Genomic DNA, 19,997 nt, shown 5'->3' on the forward strand with positions numbered 1-19,997 from the left:
TTATTTTTTTTCATTCCTGCCCCCTTCACCTGATTGCCTGTCACACTCTGGAGGTCTCCTCTGTGTATTGCAACCACTTTTTTTGCACAGCAGCCCCTGTCTGATGCTTATCAGGGACCATCTTGAGTGAGTTTTTTGTTTGTTTGTTTTTTTTTCCACTTCCAGTCAATCATTAGCTGAGGTTATACCATTTTTGCTTGCAGGTGGGCAGTTTAATTAGTATCTTATATACCTAAATAAATAAGCTACAGACCATAACTATGCAATTAGGAGGATGAATTGTGATCTCCTCTACTATAACTGTGTGACAGTAACTGCTTGATCATCAGTAACTGTGATTGGAGTGTCTGTGTCCTTTTCTAAACAATTTACTGTGACTACTGCAGAGGGAGGGGAGAGACTCTGCTGTGGTTAATAGTGGAAGGGGAGATGGTCTTTTGTAACTACGCCAGATTTGTGAGGCTTGATGTGATGGTGTAGGGCAGCCTATGAAAAACAATAAACCCAACCTTTGTTGTACAGTTCGCCATAATCCAATCTAGTCATGTGATCACTACACTTTCATATAAAACTCTTATAGTTACTCTCTTAAAGTGATATACACAACTGTACACACTTGGGTGTGATGTAACGAATATTTCAACTGACTGTTTTGCTTTTGTCCTCTCTCTCTAGAAAAGCTCTTTCTATATGTTACTGGTCGGAGGTTGGTCCTTCTCGCTTTATATCATCCAGCTAGTGTTCAAAAACTTCCAAGAAATCTGCACAGAGTATTGGCAGTATCTACTAGGTATGTTTAGTATTCCGGAGACTCGGCAGGTCGTACGTGCTGAACATGGCTGGGCTTTAGGCATCATTCCCCCCCCCCCCCAGACCCTTTTTATCTTTTGACAGTGTTCTTTGAGTGCGTTAACTAAAGTGATACTTAAATAGTTTGAGCTTTTATGAATGTGGCAATGCCAATTATGTATGTTTATTGACTAGATTTTCTATGTATTTATCTCTTTTAAGCTTTTGCTACCTTCTGTTGTTTTCTAATGGGTAATTAAAAAAAAAATTTCAGTTTTTATTTGTTTACTTTTAAATCCCGAAGGGGAACCTGAACTCATGATCGTTTGATCACTTACAATATAAGATAACATAATATTACATTACACTGCATGTTAACTGAAAGTCTTCAGAAGGCCCCCGGCTGCCATGGTATAGCCAAGCAGCACATGGTGATCTAATCGCATGAGGACCGTTTAGGACTCCCAAATTTTGGGGCATCTAAAAGGTTAACAGCCACGATCCGCACTGGCGCAGATCTCTGCTATTGACGAGTGTCAGCTGCTAGAAACAGCCACAGATCATTTGAACTGAATGGAGCAGTGGTACACGGACACGGCCACCCGCTGCCCTTCACTTCAAGACTAAAGGCCCATTTACACGTAACGATTATCGCTCAAAATTTGTTCAAACGAGTGATAATTGTTACGTGTAAACGCAAAGCCATCGGGCACTATTCGTTGACTTGACGTTTATAGCTGAGTTTCAGCCTGCATAAAAGCAGTCATTAGTTCGTTCACTTGTTCTTAGGTTTGAACAGTAGTTGTTCAGTCATTCAGTCTTTCACATGACTTGAGAGAAGGGGTGATTGTTTGCCCATATAAACACAAGGACTTATGCAGAAGAAGACAGGCTTTTTCTTGGCGCTAATTTAAAACCTCCCGTGTTTACTCAGTGTTTACTCAGCTAATCAGGGAAATGGCAAGGATTTCAAACGATTATCTTTACATGTAAACGCTCAACGTTTGAAAGCAAAAAAGTCGTTCGTTCATTCAAACTACAATTGTTGCATGTAAATGGGGCTTAAGCTGCTGCTGGGGTGTCTGCATGACTGTAAAAACCTGTTGTGGTTTTCCGGGCTATGTTTCACTAGCTGTGGCATTGTGCTCTGCCTGCACATACCCACAGACAACACTGCAGGACTTTAAACAGAGCAGGAAGATATTACCGATCTGCCGGCAACTTCCTGCTTTTTTTTTTGCTTTTTTTTTAAACTCCTGCACTGCTTTGTTTTCCGGTTGCCACAGAGACCATCGGCTTGTCAGATGCCGGCCGATGGTCTTTGTGGCAAGGAGAGCTGGTGATCGGCTGTCAGAGGAAAGCCAGGCACCAGCTCTTACACAGCAGAGAATGGAGAAAACCTCCGATCTCCGCTTTTTAACCCTTTCCATGTCGCGGTCTATGCGACTGCAGCATGTAAAGGGCTGACACCATTGGACCTCCGCAATGTGATCAGGAGGTCCTGATGGGTTTCTGTGAAAGTCCCCTAAAGGGACAAAAATGTTTAAAAAAAATTGTAAAAAAATAAAAACACTGTTCTCCCTTTATTTTGTAAAAAATTAAAAACAAAATTACACATGTGGTATTCCTGTGTTGTAAAGACCCAGAGAAGGAAGTTGGTATATGATTTGTCCCCTTAATGTCGTGCCGCCTCCCCCTTTTTTTTTTTTTACCTTTTCGGTTTTTCCTCCCCCCCCCCCTCCCATTTAAAAAAAAAAATCATAACTCCTTTATTTATTCATCGACATCTCTGCACAAGGGCTTGTTTTTTGTGGAACGAGTTGTATTTTTCAATGATGATATTTAATATACCATAATTTTGTTTCTACGGCGCACAGACTGCAACAGCAATGACACGATACCTTTTGTTGTACGGGTCAGTACAATTACTACGATACCAAACTTGTATAGGTGTTTTTGTTTTTTTTTTTGTTTTTTTTTTTTGCTGTTCTACTTTTTTTTTCAAAGACATTTAATTTTTTAACATTTTCTGCTGCATCTTCTTCGCGCAATATCTTTTTTTTATTTTTCCGTCAATGTAGTTTAGCAAGGGCTTATTTTTTTTACGGGATGTCCTGTAGTTTAGTTAGTATGAATTTGGAATACATATGACTTTTTGATCGCTTTTTATTGCGTTTTTTTTCTGGGAGACAGGGTAACCCATTTTCTGGGTAACCCATTGTAAGAGCAATTGAAAGGGTAAACAATAGAGATGAGCGAACGTACTCGGATAAGCACTACTCGTCCGAGTAATTTGCTTTATCCGAGTATCTCTCCGCTCGTCCTGAAAGATTCGGGGCGCTCCGCTGCTGACAGGTGAGTCGCAGCGGGGAGCAGGGGAGAGCGGGCGGGAGAGAAGGAGAGAAAGATCTCCCCTCCGTTCCTCCCCGCTCTCCCCTGCAGCTCCCTGCTCCGCAGCGCATCCCGAATCTTTCAGGACGAGCACAGCGATACTCGGATAAAGCACATTACTCGGACGAGTAGTGCTTATCCGAGTACGTTCGCTCATCTCTAGTAAACAACCGCTGGCACCAAAAGTTAGAAAGTTTAAAGTTGAACTTTACTACATCTGTACGTTGAATGATTTTAACTCTCTCCTGCTTACCGCAATCATGTTTTTTCTCCCCTTAGGCTATCTTGGCATTGTGGGCTTTCTGAGCTTTGCAGTCTGCTATAAATATGGACCTTTGGAAAATGAGCGGAGTATAAACCTGCTGAACTGGACTCTACAGCTGATCGGACTGCTGCTGATGTACACTGGCATACAAGTGCGGAAAATGGCACTAGTTATGATAGTGGTTGCCTTTTGTACCAAGCAGATTGAGTACCCGGTGCGATGGGTACACCGCTTATACAGGTAATGATGAAACAGTTGCCTTCTTTGTACTGGATGGATTAAAATCAAGGCTTCATGTCTGCCTATGATTAGTTTTTTGGCTATTGGTTATACAGTACTAATTCTACATACATTCTCCTAGCACTAATAGGACTTTGAATACTTGCAATGTAATATTATTTTTGAACTAACCTAGACAAATACAAAATACTTTACACCAGAATGATGGTGTAGACAAGCTGCAAATTTTTGGACAAGTCCCACATGTGCATAAGTATTTTTTGCAACTTTTCTCACGTTTTTGAAAAGTGGGTTAAACTTTTGTGGGGTGTGGCTGCCTGGGCCCACACATTTCTACATAATACACACCAGAAACTGGTGTAAATGATAGAATAAGATTGGTAAGTTAGGTTGTGATTAGAGATGAGCGAGCGTACTCGGATAAGCACTACTCGCTCGAGTAATTTGCTTTATCCGAGTATTGCTGTGCTCGTCCCTGAAGATTCGGGTGCCGGCACGGAGCGGGGAGCTGCAGGGGAGAGCGGGGAGGAACGGAGGGGAGATCTTTCTCTCCCTCTCTCCCGCCCGCTCTCCCCTGCTCCCCGCTGCGACTCACCTGTCAGCCGCAGCGGCACCTGAATCTTTAGCCCCGAGCACAGCGATACTCGGATAAAGCACATTACTCGAGCGAGTAGTGCTTATCCGAGTACGCTCGCTCATCTCTAGTTGTGATGCTTTTTTTTTTTTTTTAAAGCCTTTGTATTGTAGAAAGCAATAAACTGCAACATTGATTGAAGTTGAGAGTCATTGTTGCACAGCACAGATGGGCGCTGTGTTGTGATTCTAGAACTCTCCATGGTTTACCACTAATAATTCGGACCACAGAGTAAACTCCTATTGTGTGCCTTTATGAACTTCCCCAAACGTAATCCTCTCTTACATGGGACAACTGTGAGCACTAAAGTCCCCAACAGCCATCCCACCGATGTTGGCTGCTGTGCTTTCACACAAACGCGATCATGATCAGAGAATGGAGGTGGAGCGCGCCGCAGACCAGCACAGATTTTTTTTTTTTGGGTCTCGACGCTAGATCCGATCTGCAGTTTATCGCTGATCGTTCTTTCATTGCATGCGTTCACACTGCGCAATTATTCTGCAAACCGCTCAATATTTGTGTGGTGTATAAGGGCCTTTACTTTGACAGGGGAGATGAGGATCCAGCAGGTGGATTTCAATTGCCAGATCCTTTTGCTCTTGGGATAGAAGTCGCTGCTGTAGGTATGTGGCAGTGAAAATACTTGGGCATGTGTATGGGGGTGTTAGGTGAGATAGCGGTCAGCTGAATGAGCGTTAGGTTTTTGGCTAACCATACACATTAGATAGCCAAAAGCCATTTTCCTCTAGACATAGAATAGTTGACTAAGAAAGGAGTCCGTGCAGAAGACTTTAGCTTTCATCTACCCACAGCTTAGTTGAAGGGTGAATCCAGTGATATAATAATGCATACGTAAATCAAAGTTTCTAATCTGGATTTTAAAAAAATGAGACTTTGTCTATTTGGTTCATTCCCTTGCTGGTGACCTATTCCATTGTATGCTCTATGGGGCAGAGTATGAGGAGACTTGAATTACTGAAGCCCTCATTTCCCTCTAGTATATGATCAGACAGAGATTGGATAAAATACGTTGAACACCTTTTCAGTGATTCCAAGTGTGTAGGGGGAACTTACTAGTTAAAGGGCCCTACACTTTGGGGAATCCCTACTTATTAGAAGGAATCCTTAACAATAAGCTAATGACAAACCATCCCACTGCTTATAACCCCAGCAATTAGCCGTAACTTGTGGGGGAAACCTGCCAGTAACTATTCAAATTTTTCTGCAGCCCCCATCACAAGGCAAATTAAAGGGGTTATCTGGATGCTGAACTTTTTTTTTTTTTTTCTCTCTCACCCCCAGTAGAGCCTCAAATGTGTTAAAACAACAAAAATCGTAGTCCTTACCCATCCTCTACCGCAGTCCCTCCGGTCTTTGTGGCTGAATGGTTACTACCTGACCACCGCAGTTAATCGGCGAACACAGTGGTTAGAATCTGTTCTCCTGGCATCACCGCTCAGATACTAGAAGTCACAATGCCAGGGGAATGGCAGACAACTGCTGCGGCTTCTGATTGGCTTCTGCGTTCGGGTCGTATCCATTCCACAGCAAAGACCTGGAGGACTGCAGAGCTTCGGCGCTGGATCACCACGGCAGAGGATTAACCCTTTCCAATCCACTGTCTGACCTGTGAAGACATTATGATTTAAGGCTGTACAGCTCCAATGTTGAAATATGTCCGTCGGGGTTCTCTTAATGTATATTGCCAGCCTCTCTGCTGCCGGAGCTTGTCGCCTCATGCAGTACTGGCTTTAGCCAGCATATAGCGCCATTGTGTAATGGCAGAAAAAGAGTAAGCCACCTAGGAAAACCAGGATACAAATTGAATTTGAAAGGGTTAAGCATTGCACAACGGCTGTTCAAATCAATAAGCTGCCTGTGTAATACAGAACAGGTTCTGCAGAAGGAGAGACGCTCATTATAACTGCTTTCTGCTCTGGCCAAGAGATGGGGATCCTGAACAGAGGATCCACCTCTGATAACTCAGTATTTCCTAATTTTAGAATCTAGACAACCCTTTTAAGTGATTGCAGTAGATTCGGAACTAATCCGAGCAATATACTAAGAGGAGGAAGAGTGGAAAGTGTCATGTGAGCCAACATACTGGTATCAGGAAGGATATAAGGCCATCCTTGATACTCTGGGAAATATGCAAGATGGAACAGTACCTTTTTTAACCCCTTCATGCTCAAGGACGTACATTTACGTCCTGGAGCGTCGGGGTATGTATGCAGAGAAGTCGCGGAGCGACCTCTCTGCATGCAGCGCGGGTGTCAGCTGTTTAGTACAGCTGACACCTGCGGGCAATAGCCGCGATCGGCCGCCCGGCTGATCGCGGCTATTAATTCTTTAAATGCCGCTGTCAATTCTGTGAGATCGGGGGAGCCGTGCAGGTGTCATGGCTGCCGGGGGCCTTCTGAAAGGCCCCAGGGCTGCCTTGAGAGACTGCCTATCAAGCCATCCCGGTGGGGTGGCTTGATAGGCTGCCTGTCAGAATGTAGTATGACGTAATGCTATAGCATTACATCATACTGCAGGAGCGATCAAAGTATCAAATATTGTAGTCCCCCAGGGGGACTTAAAAGTAAAGTGAAAAAAAGAGCAATAAAGTTTTTTTTAACTGTTAAAAAAAAAAAAAAAAGCAAAAATTTAAAATCGCCCACCATTTTGCCATATCTATGATTAAAAAGTCTAAATAATAAAATAAAAATACATATTTGGTATCTGTAAAAGTCTGATCTATCAAAGTAGCCCATTATTTACCCCCGCACGGTGAACGTCGTCCGGAAAAAATAAATAAAGAACGCCAGAAATGCACTTTTTCAGTCACCCTGTCTCCCAGAAAAAACACAATAAAAAGCAATTAAAAAGTCGTACGTATTCCAAATTAGTACTAACGGAAACTACAGGACATCCCGCAAAAAATGAGCCATCGCTGAACTAAGTCGAGGGAAAAATAAAAAAAGTTAAGAAAGGATCATACATGGGTTGGAGGCAAAATAATTGGGAAGATTACAGAGAGAAATACGCATATGACAGTACCTAAACAATGTAATATCACTGTAAAAGAAATGTATATCATGCAAAACTCTGTATAGATTTTCTTAAAACATCTGCCATGTACAGTATCTATCCATTGAAAAGGCTAATAAAAATAAGTTTATAAAAAATAAAGTTATTGCACACAGAAGATGACCACAGAAGATAATTGAAAAAAATTAAATGTCTTTAAAAAAAAGAGTAGTATAGTAAAAAAAAAAACTATACAAGTTTGGAATCGTAGCAATCGTACCGACCCATAGAATAAAGTTACCATGTCGTTTTTGTTGCAGTTTGTGCGTCGTAGAAACAAGACTCACTGAAAGATGGCGGTATGTTGTGTTTTTTTTTTTCCATTTTACTTCACTTAGAATTTTTTACAAGTTTTGCAGTACATTATATGGTACATTAAATAGCACCATTGAAAAATACAACTCGTCCCGCAAAAAACAAGCGACGTCGATGGATAAATAGAGTTCTGATTTTTTTTTGATTTTTTTTTTTAAGGGGGGCAGGAAAAAACGAAAATTGGGGGGCAAAAAGGGCCGTGTCATGAAGGGGTTAAACAAGCATCATAACAATGACTGGGAATTGGGAGCCAATTTTAAACAGACCTTAGATGCTCTCCTTTAAAGGAGTTTTGGCAATAAAAAAAAAATTCTATATTTGCCTAATACTCCCCCTTCAGTCTCCTTACCAGATCTTCTCCTCGCTAAGCTTCTGCAGTACCTCCGGGGTCACCTCACCACATGCCGGCCGGCATGTTATGAAGGCTGCATTTCTCACATTCTTCTTCCGGGACGGTCAGTGAAGGTTACGTTGTTCACTGGCTAAGAAGGAATGCTAATCTAGTTCAGAGACAGCTCACATGAACAGTCTGAAATAGATCGGCACTCCCCCCTGCTGGTCTGTGAACTGTTACTTAACGTACTTTGGCTGGCAAGAAGAAGACTGCCTGTGACTGTCACCTCACAGGAAGGAGAAGAATCCGCCAGCTGGAGGTGAGGTGACAATCCACCCCCACCCCCGGACTGCAGGAGCCAGGAGAAGATGGGGGAGGTGAAGATCTGGTAAGTATAGAATTTTTTTTATTTTTATTTTTTTGACAGAACCCTCTTAAGGAGAAACTTTACCCGCTGGACACTGATGAGTCAGTCGCTCCAAAAGCTCTTATCTGTGCATGGTTATTCCAGCTGTGGCTCACAATTCTCAGTCGTTGTTATAAGGCTTGTTTAAAAAGTCTGACATTGACTTGCAGGAATGCAGCCTTCCAGTAGGTGTCACTGCAGAGGTATTGTTCCATTTTCCCATTAACATACTTGTAGAAACGGTAACCATGACTGGGCTGCAGCATCGCTGTATCTGTAGGATGGAAGACACTGATAACCACCTCCCGTTAGCGTACTGGGGGAGTATTGCAGCACAAATGGTGGCGCTTTGTAGTAAAGTCTTCACTGTGCTATTAGAGCCTCATCTAGGTGAATTTTTTTAATTTTCCCCTCCTTAAAAATGAAAGGTACTGGTCAGGTCAGCTCTATTAGGTGTTTTTTTTGTTTTTCAGTTTTCACTGCAGTTTTTGTTTTACGCTGCTTTAAGAAAAGCTGTTTTATTTTCCTTTAAGTCCAGAAGGCATTGTGAATAATGTTTTGCGAACTTTCTTGTTTGGGAATGTATAGATCCGTCATTAAATCAAGAGTGAAGCCTGAGCCACCTCGGCTGCTGTCAGAGGAAGAATACATGAGGCAGAGCGAAGAGGAAACCAAGAAAGCATTAGAAGACTTGCGGAACTTCTGCAGTAGCCCAGACTTCCAAGCGTGGAGGGCGATTTCACGTATACAGTCCCCAAAAAGGTAAGGTTCTGCTTGAGATCTTCCAAGTGAGGCAGTGTCTCCTCCAATACCATGAGCGTTTTGGGACCGCTCTAGCAATATCTTCACAGGAAATGTGGAGCTCACATTGTTCATTATGAAGTCTGAACATTTCCCTGATGAATGGGGATGAGTTGTATGAGAGTTATATGCAGTGTCTATATCTGCAAGCATAAGCTGCTTTAACCCCTTAAGGACAAGGTGCGATAAATATATGGCACGGGATTAAAGCTCCTGCAATCAAGCAGGACCAGGTTGGTTCCTCGGCTCTCAGACACAGCCAAGAACCTTGAGAAGTGATTTTTAACCAATTTTGCTTTTTCCCTTTCCAGGCTATATAGTGCTTCATTAGCGCTATGTACTAAAGAGTGAAGTGTTAGTTCCGCTATGCAGCCTGGCGATCACATGACTGCCCCCTATCACAGCAGAGCTGGAGGCTCCTAGCAGACCCAGATGAGCTCCATTAGGCCCAATGTCCACTGGCAGGTTTTACTTATAAAATCTGCCCGTGACCCCCGCACGGGAGATCCGTGCGTCTTGCTGCCCATAGGGATGCTTTAGCATCCGTAGGGCAGCTAAAAGCATGCGAATGGGATTTATTCCTGGCGTGCAGGTTGCATGCTTCATTTTCGCAGCATGCTCCATTTTCCTGTGGATCTGCCGCACAGACGGCTCCCATGGCTTCTATTGAAGCCTACGGAAACCGTCCGTATCTGGGCGCACACCTGTAGCTGAATTTCTGCTCTGCTGCAGAACCGCAGTAAGCCAGCAGTTCAAAAGAAATGTGCACGCGACATGCTGCCGGCGTGCCGAGCACATCTGCCGGGCCGAAGAAAAAAGATCCGGCCGCGACGTAGGGGAGATCCGCAGCGTCTGGATAGGTGAGTATTAAGGATTTTCTGGACTTGTGCCTGCAGGGAAGGAGGGTTCCGCGACGGGATTCTGCATGGAGAATCCATGCGGGCCTGAATTTTCCCGTGAGCATTAGACTATTGATTTTTTTTTTTTTTTTTTAATTTCACAATGTGAATGTCCCCCACAGGTCTGATATGATGCCAAGGCGGAAGATAGATGGTAAAAATATTGTTACAAAAATAAGTAAAAGAAATACAGAATAAAATTATATACATAAGAAAGGAAATAAGCAACTGACTCCAATCAAAACCGTCGCCACATGCGACCGGTAATAAAAAACTATACATAGTTTATATCAAAACGTCCAAAACAAAATGAGGAACCCGTTCCTGTACTTTATTGTAGCATAAATATACTAACTTTAAAAAATAAGCTACTATAAATTTAAAAAAAAAAATTGATTTGTTTTTACTCCTAATGGAAGAAAAAGTCAGTGAAAAATTATATTTAAAAATGGCCATATTTGTCAAAAAATGCATCAAGAATAATTTTGGTAGCTGAAGGGGGAAAAAAAGGCAGTAAACCACCACGTGGGTAAAATCCCTAAAAGGTGTCTGGTCCCTCAGGACCAAAACATCCCGGTCCTTCAGGGGTTAAGGCAAGGCTTGGTTTAGTTGTTTTCGTGGGCATGGCGGCTGGTCTTGCGGTGCCCATATGGGTTCTACTGTATGACAATATCTTCAGATTAGCAAATTCATATATTGCAGGAAACTGATCTGAAGTGATTTATAATTGGATACATGAAAGAAAACGTATTGGATGTAAAAAAAAAAAGTAATGCATTTTTATTTCCTATGACTTTTGAGTCGGACATCTAGAAAAATGTTACTGGATGCGAGAAACTAAGATACATATTTTTGTTTCTTTTTAAAATTGGGATAGGCATATAACGTCATTTGTTGTTGGGGCGGTAGTTGTAGAATATGTTCACAGATTGCAGTCAAATATTGACATCTAGTGGTGAAGAGTATTACTGCATCTGTTTTTTCCTTTTGAGCGCTATAGGTCAGTAGCAGGGCTTAACCCTTTTGTGGCCAGGACGGTTTTCACCATGTTGTCAAATATAACCGAAACCTAAGTTATTTACTTGCGCATTTTTGTGCAATTTTTGCATCAAAGCATTACATTTTGTAAACAAAAAATGCAGGAAAAGCCTTGTTTGTAGCAAAAAATGTAAACCTTTAAATGTGAAGTGATCTATTACACTATATGTACAATATATGTGTGTAATATATATATTCTCTGTACTCCGAGCTTTCTTCTTCATAGTGTTAGAAACCTCTTAGACAAGGTCTGGCGCTGGATTGGAAAGAGTTAATAATAAAAGATCAGTACGTGTAGAGTTCATACATGACATCTTACATCTGTGCACATACACGTATATTCCTGTATTTACCAGAACTAATATTAGTGATACAGGTACCCTACACATTTGACTCATGGAGGTAAAAATTGTCCCAATTAGATACAGGGGGTGATCAGATGTGCATCCGCTCGTATTCTCACTTCTATAATCGAAAAAATAGGCCCTCTAAATGTGCCAATTGGAGAGCACATATCTTCCCTGATTGGTAAAGCAGATGATAACGTGCAGATAAGTGGCTGTGATTCTTCCTGATGCCCCTTGCAGCTTTACCTGTCCCTTACAGACACAGAACTGGGAAGTAAAATGCTTTTCATGCGGCTCCCTGACTTCAGATGATTGTGAATATTGCATCTGGAGTAACGATGTCATTCAAAAGCTAAAATGTTTGGCTTTAACCCTTTCCAATCCACTGTCTGACCTCTGAAGACACTATGATTTAAGGCTGTACAGCTTCAAAGTTGGAAGACATCAGTCGGGGGTCTCTTACTGTATGTTACCAGCCTCTCTGCTGTCGGAGCCTATCCAACGTGTCCCCTCATGCAGTACTGGCTTTAGCCAGCAGGTAGCGCCATTGTATAACGGCAGAAAAAGAGTAAGCCACCTAAGGAAACCAGGATACAAATTGGATTGGAAAGGGTTAATATGATACCAGGATATAAGCTCTAGTCTTGACCGGTTGTATCTCTGGCAGTTTGGAGTTAAAGCAGTGTCCAGTGCCTGTCAAATCTGGCATATGGTTTCCATGAAGCACTACAAGTCCCTGCGTCTTTTGCATGTACACATAATCAGGTTTCCAGGAACCTAACGGATGTTGCTGATTCCCAATTTCCATACAGTATCATTGTACTCGAGGAAGAAGCAGAACCTTTTTGGTTTAACTTTTTTTCTAAAAACGTTTTTTTGATTGACTTATTTGAACGAAAATATCAGCATTTTGCTCATCCATTGTCCAGTTTGTTTGGATGCATAGTATGAAAATATTGTGTTTCTGGAAGATTCGAAATCTAGCATAACTGGAAGTGTCGTCATCTCATTAATGGAAGTCTGTTACTGGAAAACAGGCGCAGATCTGCGGCCAACAGCCCGTTGGTGCTATGTTTGTATGTATGATCATACCTCCTCTTTGGTGTAAGTGCAGCCTTCCAGGATATAGGAGCTTGTACAGGTTCCCCGCACTCCATGTAATGTAGCAGCAATACTTTCAGTGGGTGGTCTTGCTTGGTTCTTGTTTGAGCCGTCTTCCATCCTCATCCTCCCCCTTGTCTAATGATTTGTTGTCTATTGTTCCAATCAATAGACACGGGGGAGGGAAATGACAGCCTGGGCCAGAACCAGCTGCAAGACCGCACACTGGATGGGATTGCAGTTGATTTACATAGACGTGTCCGACTCTTGAATGCTCTGTAGGCCAGTCTTCTCCATGCTTTTCTGTTCTCTGTAGCTCTTTTTTTAATTGCCTGATGTCCATTTCCATTTCCTCCTTGATGATAAAGTCTACATCTGCCAAATAACTGCACTTCCAGAAAAAGAGGAGGTCCAAATGTGCGTATGAGCAATAGCACCAGTGTGCTAATATTAAGAGTCCCATTGCTAAGACCCCCGCTTATTGCTGCAGTGAGCGGCTGCAACACTCACTCAAGCGCTGTGCTCTCTTGGCTTTGCTGGTTCTCCCGCTGCTTCTATCTGGAGATGACCAGTATAGAAAGTGCTTTACACCTCTATGAGGCTGTCTTCAGCTTCTGGAAGAAAGGGAGCGCAGTACTTGAGTGAGTGCTGCAGCCCTCCTAGCGATAAGTGGGGCTCTCAGCAGCGGGACCCCCCACTGATCAACACTTTTTGCATGTCCTAACATCTGAAAGTGTAGCTAAACTTTAAAGGGGCTTTCTGGGAAAAATGTTTTCTCTACAGTTGTGGACTTCTGTAAAGTGATCAAGAACGATGTACTTTCCTCCTTGTGCCGCACCACATCCAGCGCTGGATCCCCGGTCCCTGCAACACCGAATCTGGAGGAATCTGCCTGCGGTCACATGCTGTTCATTGTGCATGTGACTCTTTAGCCAATCACACAGGCTTCGTTGGTTATGACAGAATCGCCATTGAAGCCTGTAATTGGCTGAGCAGTCACATTCAAAGAATGGCCCGTGACTGAAGTAGGCTTATTCCTGGTTTGTTGGGACCAGTGATTCGGCATTGGCTGGGGAGCCGCTTGAAGAAGGTGAGTACTGTCATGTCTTTTACAACACTCCACAGCTGTACAAGTTTTGAGTCTCGGAAAACCCTTTTAACCCTTTCCAATCCACTGTCTGACCTCTGAAGACATTATGATTTAAGGCTGTACAGCTCCGATGTTGGAAGACGTCCGTCTGGGTTCTCTTACTGTATATTGCCAGCCTCTCTGCTGTCGGAGCCTTTACAACGTGTCCCCTCATGCAGTACTGGCTTTAGCCAGCAGAGAGCGCTGTTGTATAATGGCAAAAAAAAGAGTAAGCCCCCTAGGAAAACCAGGATACAAATTAGATTGGAAAGGGTTAATCATTTTTGTAAGAATTCATGACTGTGTCGAAGAGAACAAATAAGTATCTTTACAAAATAGTGAGTTTTATTTTGCAATCATCTTATTGCTCGCTAGGCCAGAATATTGAAGGACCATGATATCCCCTCGTTGGAAAGCGAGAAGAGAAAGGGAGAACATGGTACTTGCTTTTGATGATTGTCAACCTGTAACTGGAGTGTATGTGTCAATACAATGTATAGATGTAGCTTTATCGTGCTACCAGACTTCACACTTTCACAGCTCATCAGTTTGCTAGGAACTGGTGATAGTTTGTATGACTAATTCTTGTTTGGGATGACTAATATTTGTAAGTTGAGAGGACTGATTTTTTTTTTTTTTGCCTGGTTTGAGTTTTTTGTAAATCTTGCATTCATTCCTTTAGGCCTCCTGTCCATGGCAGTGTATTTGCCCGCAGTTTACCGCCGGCGAATCACGCCGGCTGATGCTTCCCATAGCATTGCTATGGAAAGCGCCGGCACCTGTCCACGAGCGGAGAATCATTGCCCCGATTCTCCGCGGTCAGCCCATCTATTACATAGGGCTGACCGGCGGAGATTCGGCGGTGACTCCTGCTCCTGGGGGCGGCGTTTTGCCTAAGGATAACTCATCGCCCATGGACAGCCAGCCTTAGGTTGGTGAATCGATGTTGCCAGTTTGATTTTGGGGAACTTAAGAAGATAACAAGCTAATAAATTCTTCTATTGCGTTTTATACACTATCCCACCAAACGCCGGAGCAGGAATCAAAAGTAGTATTTATTTACATATGTTAACACTTAGTGGGGCTCCTTTGGCTCCAATGACATCGGATACTCTCTGTTGCATACTTTTCTACTAATATCTGATACACTTCAGCTTGTATTTCCCTCCACTCATCCTGCAAATGTCTGGTGAGTTCTCGTAAAAAAGATGCATCGGCCTGTCTACAATGTGGCAAGGAGCTTCATCATTGGATAGTTGAGCAATCGATGAACGTTCTATAGAGGGACGAATCGCGCTACTTCATCTTCACATCAGTTGGTTGTGGAGGTTGATGGGGGACGCCTTCTGCCTGAGTGTGTTGTGCCAACAGTTGAGTATAGCAGAGGTTCCGTTACGGTCTGGGGATGTTTTAGGTGCCATGGTCTTAGTCTGTTGTAGTGGTGAGAACCATGAATGTGGAGGTGTCCCCTGACATTCTAGACAATAATGTGCTGCCGACCATTCTCAGAGTATTGTCACATTGTCAGCAATACTTCCAACAAATCCAACGCTGTTTTGCGTTGGTTTGAGGATATGGGTGTTCCACATTTGGACTGACCTGAACTCTGCTGAACATTTTTGGGTTGAACTGGAACAACAGATTAGGAAATATGAACAGTGTCCACGTTCTTTTGAGAGAGCTCACCAGAAGTTTGCAGGATGAATGGAGGGAAATACCAGCTGAAGTGTATCAGATGTCAGATAAAAGTACACCACAGAGAATAGACGATGTCACTAGGGCCGAAGAAGCCCAACTAAGTATTAACATCTGGAAATAAATACTACTTTCGATTCTTGCTCAGGTGTCCAATTACTTTTGTTAGGATAGTGTAAACCTGGAAGTTGGGCTAAAGGATTCACTTATGTCTATTAATGGTCAAATTCTTACATTTAACTTGATCACCTGTAATTTCCTCAATATTAGTTTGCATATATATGTAATACACCAGCCTAGTGTTGATGTTTTTTAAAGGGAAGTTCACACAATGAAGGTCAAGTTTTTAAACGGAGCCTGTCACATTCCCACAGCACCATAAACTAGGTTATGGTGCTGTTGGGGTGCATGTCAGGGAGCTGGGTGATGTCCCGATCCAGCGCTGCCCCGGTGAATTCCCTACACCGCATGAAAACCTGACTCCTTTTCAGATTGTCATGCTTGCGTTCTCCCATAGACTTGTATAGGAGTCAGATTTTCGTGCCGAGTGACTACTGAATCGCAGAAACTAATGAGTTTGGCTCAAAATCGTCTCTGTATCCGCAGCTGAGTTCGGCAGATACAGCGCTCCCTCTCCAATTCTTCACTATGAAATTATCACAACTTCAAGTCCCCCGTGTGGACTAAATTTAAAGTGTTTACCACAAAATGTAATAAAGTTTAAAAGCTTAAAAGTTTAAAAAAGAACAAGACCCCTTTCGTACTGTGTACATACGTCCCAACTCCAGTCCTCAGGGACCCCAACTGGTCATGTTTCCATGATATCCTATGGTAAGAACACCTGTGGCAATGTCTGAGGCCCCGACAATAATTACATCACCCGTGCAACACTGAGGAGATCCTGAAGACCTGACCTGTTGGGGTCCTTGAGGACTGGAGTTGGGAAACACTGGTCTGAGCTATTAAAATATCACAATATTTATCCCACACGGTGAAAGTCATAAAAACTTGAAATGCCAGAATTTAAAAAAAATTTTTTTTTTTATCCTTGCTCACAAGAAATGTGAATAAAAAGTGATCAAAAGGATGTATTTTCCCAAAATGGTAGTAAGAAAAATTACAACTCGCCCTGCAAAAAAAAGAACCCTCACGTGGCTCAATCAGCAGAAAAATAAAGAAAATCTGTTCTCAGAATATGGCGATGAAAAGCAATTTTTTTGTTTAAAGTTTTTAAAATATTTTTAAAAAGTCATGTTTTTTTGTTGAACTCTATAAATCTTGGTCTCGCCGTACTCTTACTGACCCAGAGAACAGAGTTCATATATCATTCTTGCTGCACTGAGAATGTTGTAATGACACAACCCACCAACAATGGCACGATTGCATCCCCCCCCCCCCCAACTTACTCCAACTGTTTAATTCTCCCACTGACTTTCCGTATATATTAAACGGCACTACTAAAAGATACAAGTCGCTTTGCAAAAAGCAAGCCCTTATACGGAATGTCAGTGGGAGAATTAAACAGTTATGACTTTTGGAAGGCGAAGATGTAAAAAAATTGAAATGGAAATAAAAATAAATCTCTAGACCTGAAATGGTTAACCTCACATTTGTAACATGGATCCACAGCAAAATTGTATTACTTGGTTTTGCTTTTATTGCATTGATAAGCTATGTGCGATAAAGTGGGCCAAACCATTTAAAAAAGGATGACTGTGAAGAAAACCGGGTCTGGCTTCTGTAACCTCTGGGGAAGGGGAGTCCTGGGGAGAGCCTAGTCCGGCCATACGGTTTACATTCAGGAGCTGCAGAGACCTAGGATTACCCTCTGACAAGGTAATACCCGAATGAGGCAGGTCCATCGGAGTGGTGACCACCCTTCAGTCATATCCATACGATGTGGGCAGAGGGGTTGCCTTCTTGAAACAACCTCTTTACGATTTCATGCACACCTTGATAAAGCCTTGATGTCCGCAGGCTTTGTATAAGGCTTTCACCTACATTTCTTATAACTTGACTAATTACTTTATTCTAACCAACCCTCTTGGTTATTTGAAACCCTCAGGTTCGCTGATTTTGTGGAAGGTTCATCACACTTGACATCCAACGAGGTTTCTCTTCATGAACATGAGTATGGCATGGGGGGATCTTTCTTGGAGGAAGAGGTCTTTGGGGGTGAATTGGATACAGACGACGAAGAGGATATTGACGTGTCCTACTCTCATTTTCATCAAGAAACGCCCAATAACAGGTTTAGGACCTCACAAAATTGAGACTTCTTGGAAAACGTCTCACAAGCCATAAAATTTATACCGGCTGCACCCTTATTTCAGCCAACTACTTGACAAGGGTCCGGAGCTTTGGTCTCCACAGCTTTATGAAGGACAATTTTGATTGAAAAAAATGTTTTTGTACATCCCTGTCCTGAGTTTTTGGAAAATTTTGCACTTTTTATGTAGCTATGCAAAATACGACTCGGCAAAGAGATGAAGAGGAGAAGAAGGGTAACCACCGGTCATAATGTTTTAACTATACCATGTATCGTCCTGAGAACGCAGCAGCTCCCATTCACTAAGCAATATGTATGGGCTTATTTCCAGACACCAAAGATTTGTTTGTTCCCAATCATAATTATATGCAAAATATTGTCTCTACTCTTGTTAGCTGATTTTGTCGAAGTCTACCCTTTTGTATAATAAAATGGTATTGGAGGCAGTTCCATAACCTAAGTGCTCTGTACCAGACTTGTATTCAACCCTAATGTCTATTAATGTTAAAGGGGTTTTCCAAATTATTGAACAAATGGACAGCGGGTTAGAAATGGTTAAATATTAAGTGTATACAGATGTAGCAAAGTTTATGCCAACTTTTTAATGCATTCTGATAACTTTTTTTGCCATAGTTTACTGTTTCAACAGGTTTACAATGATTTTTGTTGTCGCAGAAAGTTATCATAGTCAAGTTAGAGTTGTACCAAGATGTCAAATTATTCCCTATCCGCAAGGGGTCCCGTCATCCTCACTGCGGGGTTACTGCACCCTTTGCAGTGAGGAGTAGACTAAATGGAGGGCTGGTCGCGTCAATGCTCCGTTCCCTTTCAATGGGACAGACAAGATTACAGATTGGCAAGCGCTAAGGTATTTCCATCAGCCTTACTGAAATGGAGTGCCCACTGCGCATTATCAGCCAGTGCAGCCAGTGAGTCTGATGTCACTGCAGTGGGAGAAGTGACCCTCCCAGTAGTGGGAACAACGGGACATGGGACCCCTGTTCTTGAGATCGGGGATTTCAGAGGTGAGGCCCCTACCCTATAGTGCAGTGTTTCCCAACTCCAGTCCTCAGGGACCCCCAACAGGTCATGTTTTTTAGGATATTCTATAGCAAGAACACCTGTGGCAATGTCTGAGGCACCGACAATAGTTACATCACCTGTGCAATACTGGGGAAATCCTGAAAACCTGACCTGTTGGGGTGCCTTGAGGACTGGAGTTGGGAAACACTACTATAGTGGGTAGGCGATAACCTAATCTTGGTACAACCCCTTTAAGTTACATCTATACTGACTGCTCTGGTCCAACGACTCGCCTTCATCCTTACCGCCACTCTCTGTATACTCTAACTGCTGTGGTGGTGGTCTGTATTTAGACACGTGACCACTACAGTTAGCCACTGGCCTCCGCCACCTCGAGCCGTATACAACGGAGGCCAGTGAATAGCTGCTGTAGTGACAAGTGTATATGGAACGCCACTGCTTCAGCTAAGGTAAATAATAGAGATGAGTGAGTATACTCGGTAATGGCAATTGCTCGAGCGAGCATTGCCTTTATCGAGTACCTGCCCGCTCGAGATGAAAGGTTCGGGTGCTGGCGCGGGGGAGCGGTGAGTAGCGGCTGTCGGCAGGAGGGAGCCGGGGGGAGAGAGGGAGAGAGAGATCTCCCCTCCGTTCCTCCCCGCAGCTCCCTGCCTGCCGCCGGCACCCGAACCTTTCGTCCCGAGCGGGCAGGTACTCGCTAAAGGCAATGCTCGCTCGAGCAATTGCCTTTACCGAGTATACTCGCTCATCTCTAGTAAATAAAGATGAGGACAAGTATGGCAGCGCTGGACCCGTGGGGGTTCGGAACAGTGGCTAGAACTTAGTTTTTTTTATGTTTAACCGGTTTCTGCTATTTGCCCATTTGTTCAATGACTTGGAAAATCCCTTTTATGTCTAACTTTACTGCTAGGTTACGACTGCTACATGGTTTTTTTTTTTTTTTTATACTTTCACTTTGTTTGTGATGTGTGCGGAGTTTCGCTACACGTCCGTTAATTTTCTAACTTCAACTGTGAATTACAATTGAAATGAACCTGGCAAGAACTCACTCTAAAGTCTGAGGCTTTTTTCTAGACTTTTTCAGAATTTTGCTTGCTTTTCTTACTTTTTCAGCCATATATGTGAAAATACTCTTACTGTCCACATTGGATGTAACTTTATGTTCTTTATGTCCTTGAACAGCAAAACTAAATGATGATGTGTAAAGAAATTCAGCCACAAAATGGAG

At 42.8% G+C, this 19,997-nt stretch overlaps 1 protein-coding gene across 2 annotated transcripts in view; it reads left to right on the forward strand.

The window, feature by feature from the left end:
• Nucleotides 1–19,439, forward strand: part of NEMP1 (nuclear envelope integral membrane protein 1) — a 38,673-nt gene extending 19,234 nt beyond the window's left edge. Inside the window, exons 6-10 of one of the 2 annotated variants that reach the window (XM_066584454.1) lie at nt 676–790; nt 3,460–3,685; nt 7,652–7,690; nt 9,035–9,208; nt 17,522–19,439. In XM_066584454.1, coding sequence (XP_066440551.1) covers nt 676–790; nt 3,460–3,685; nt 7,652–7,690; nt 9,035–9,208; nt 17,522–17,729 — 762 coding nt within the window. In that variant the 3' untranslated portion in view covers nt 17,730–19,439. The remainder of the gene's footprint in view (nt 1–675; nt 791–3,459; nt 3,686–7,651; nt 7,691–9,034; nt 9,209–17,521) is intronic. The other variant, XM_066584455.1, reaches the window with a different exon arrangement.
• Nucleotides 19,440–19,997: the final 558 nt, after the last annotated feature.

This window comes from Eleutherodactylus coqui, chromosome 1, assembly GCF_035609145.1.
Source record: "Eleutherodactylus coqui strain aEleCoq1 chromosome 1, aEleCoq1.hap1, whole genome shotgun sequence".
Lineage (NCBI taxonomy): Eukaryota > Metazoa > Chordata > Amphibia > Anura > Eleutherodactylidae > Eleutherodactylus > Eleutherodactylus coqui.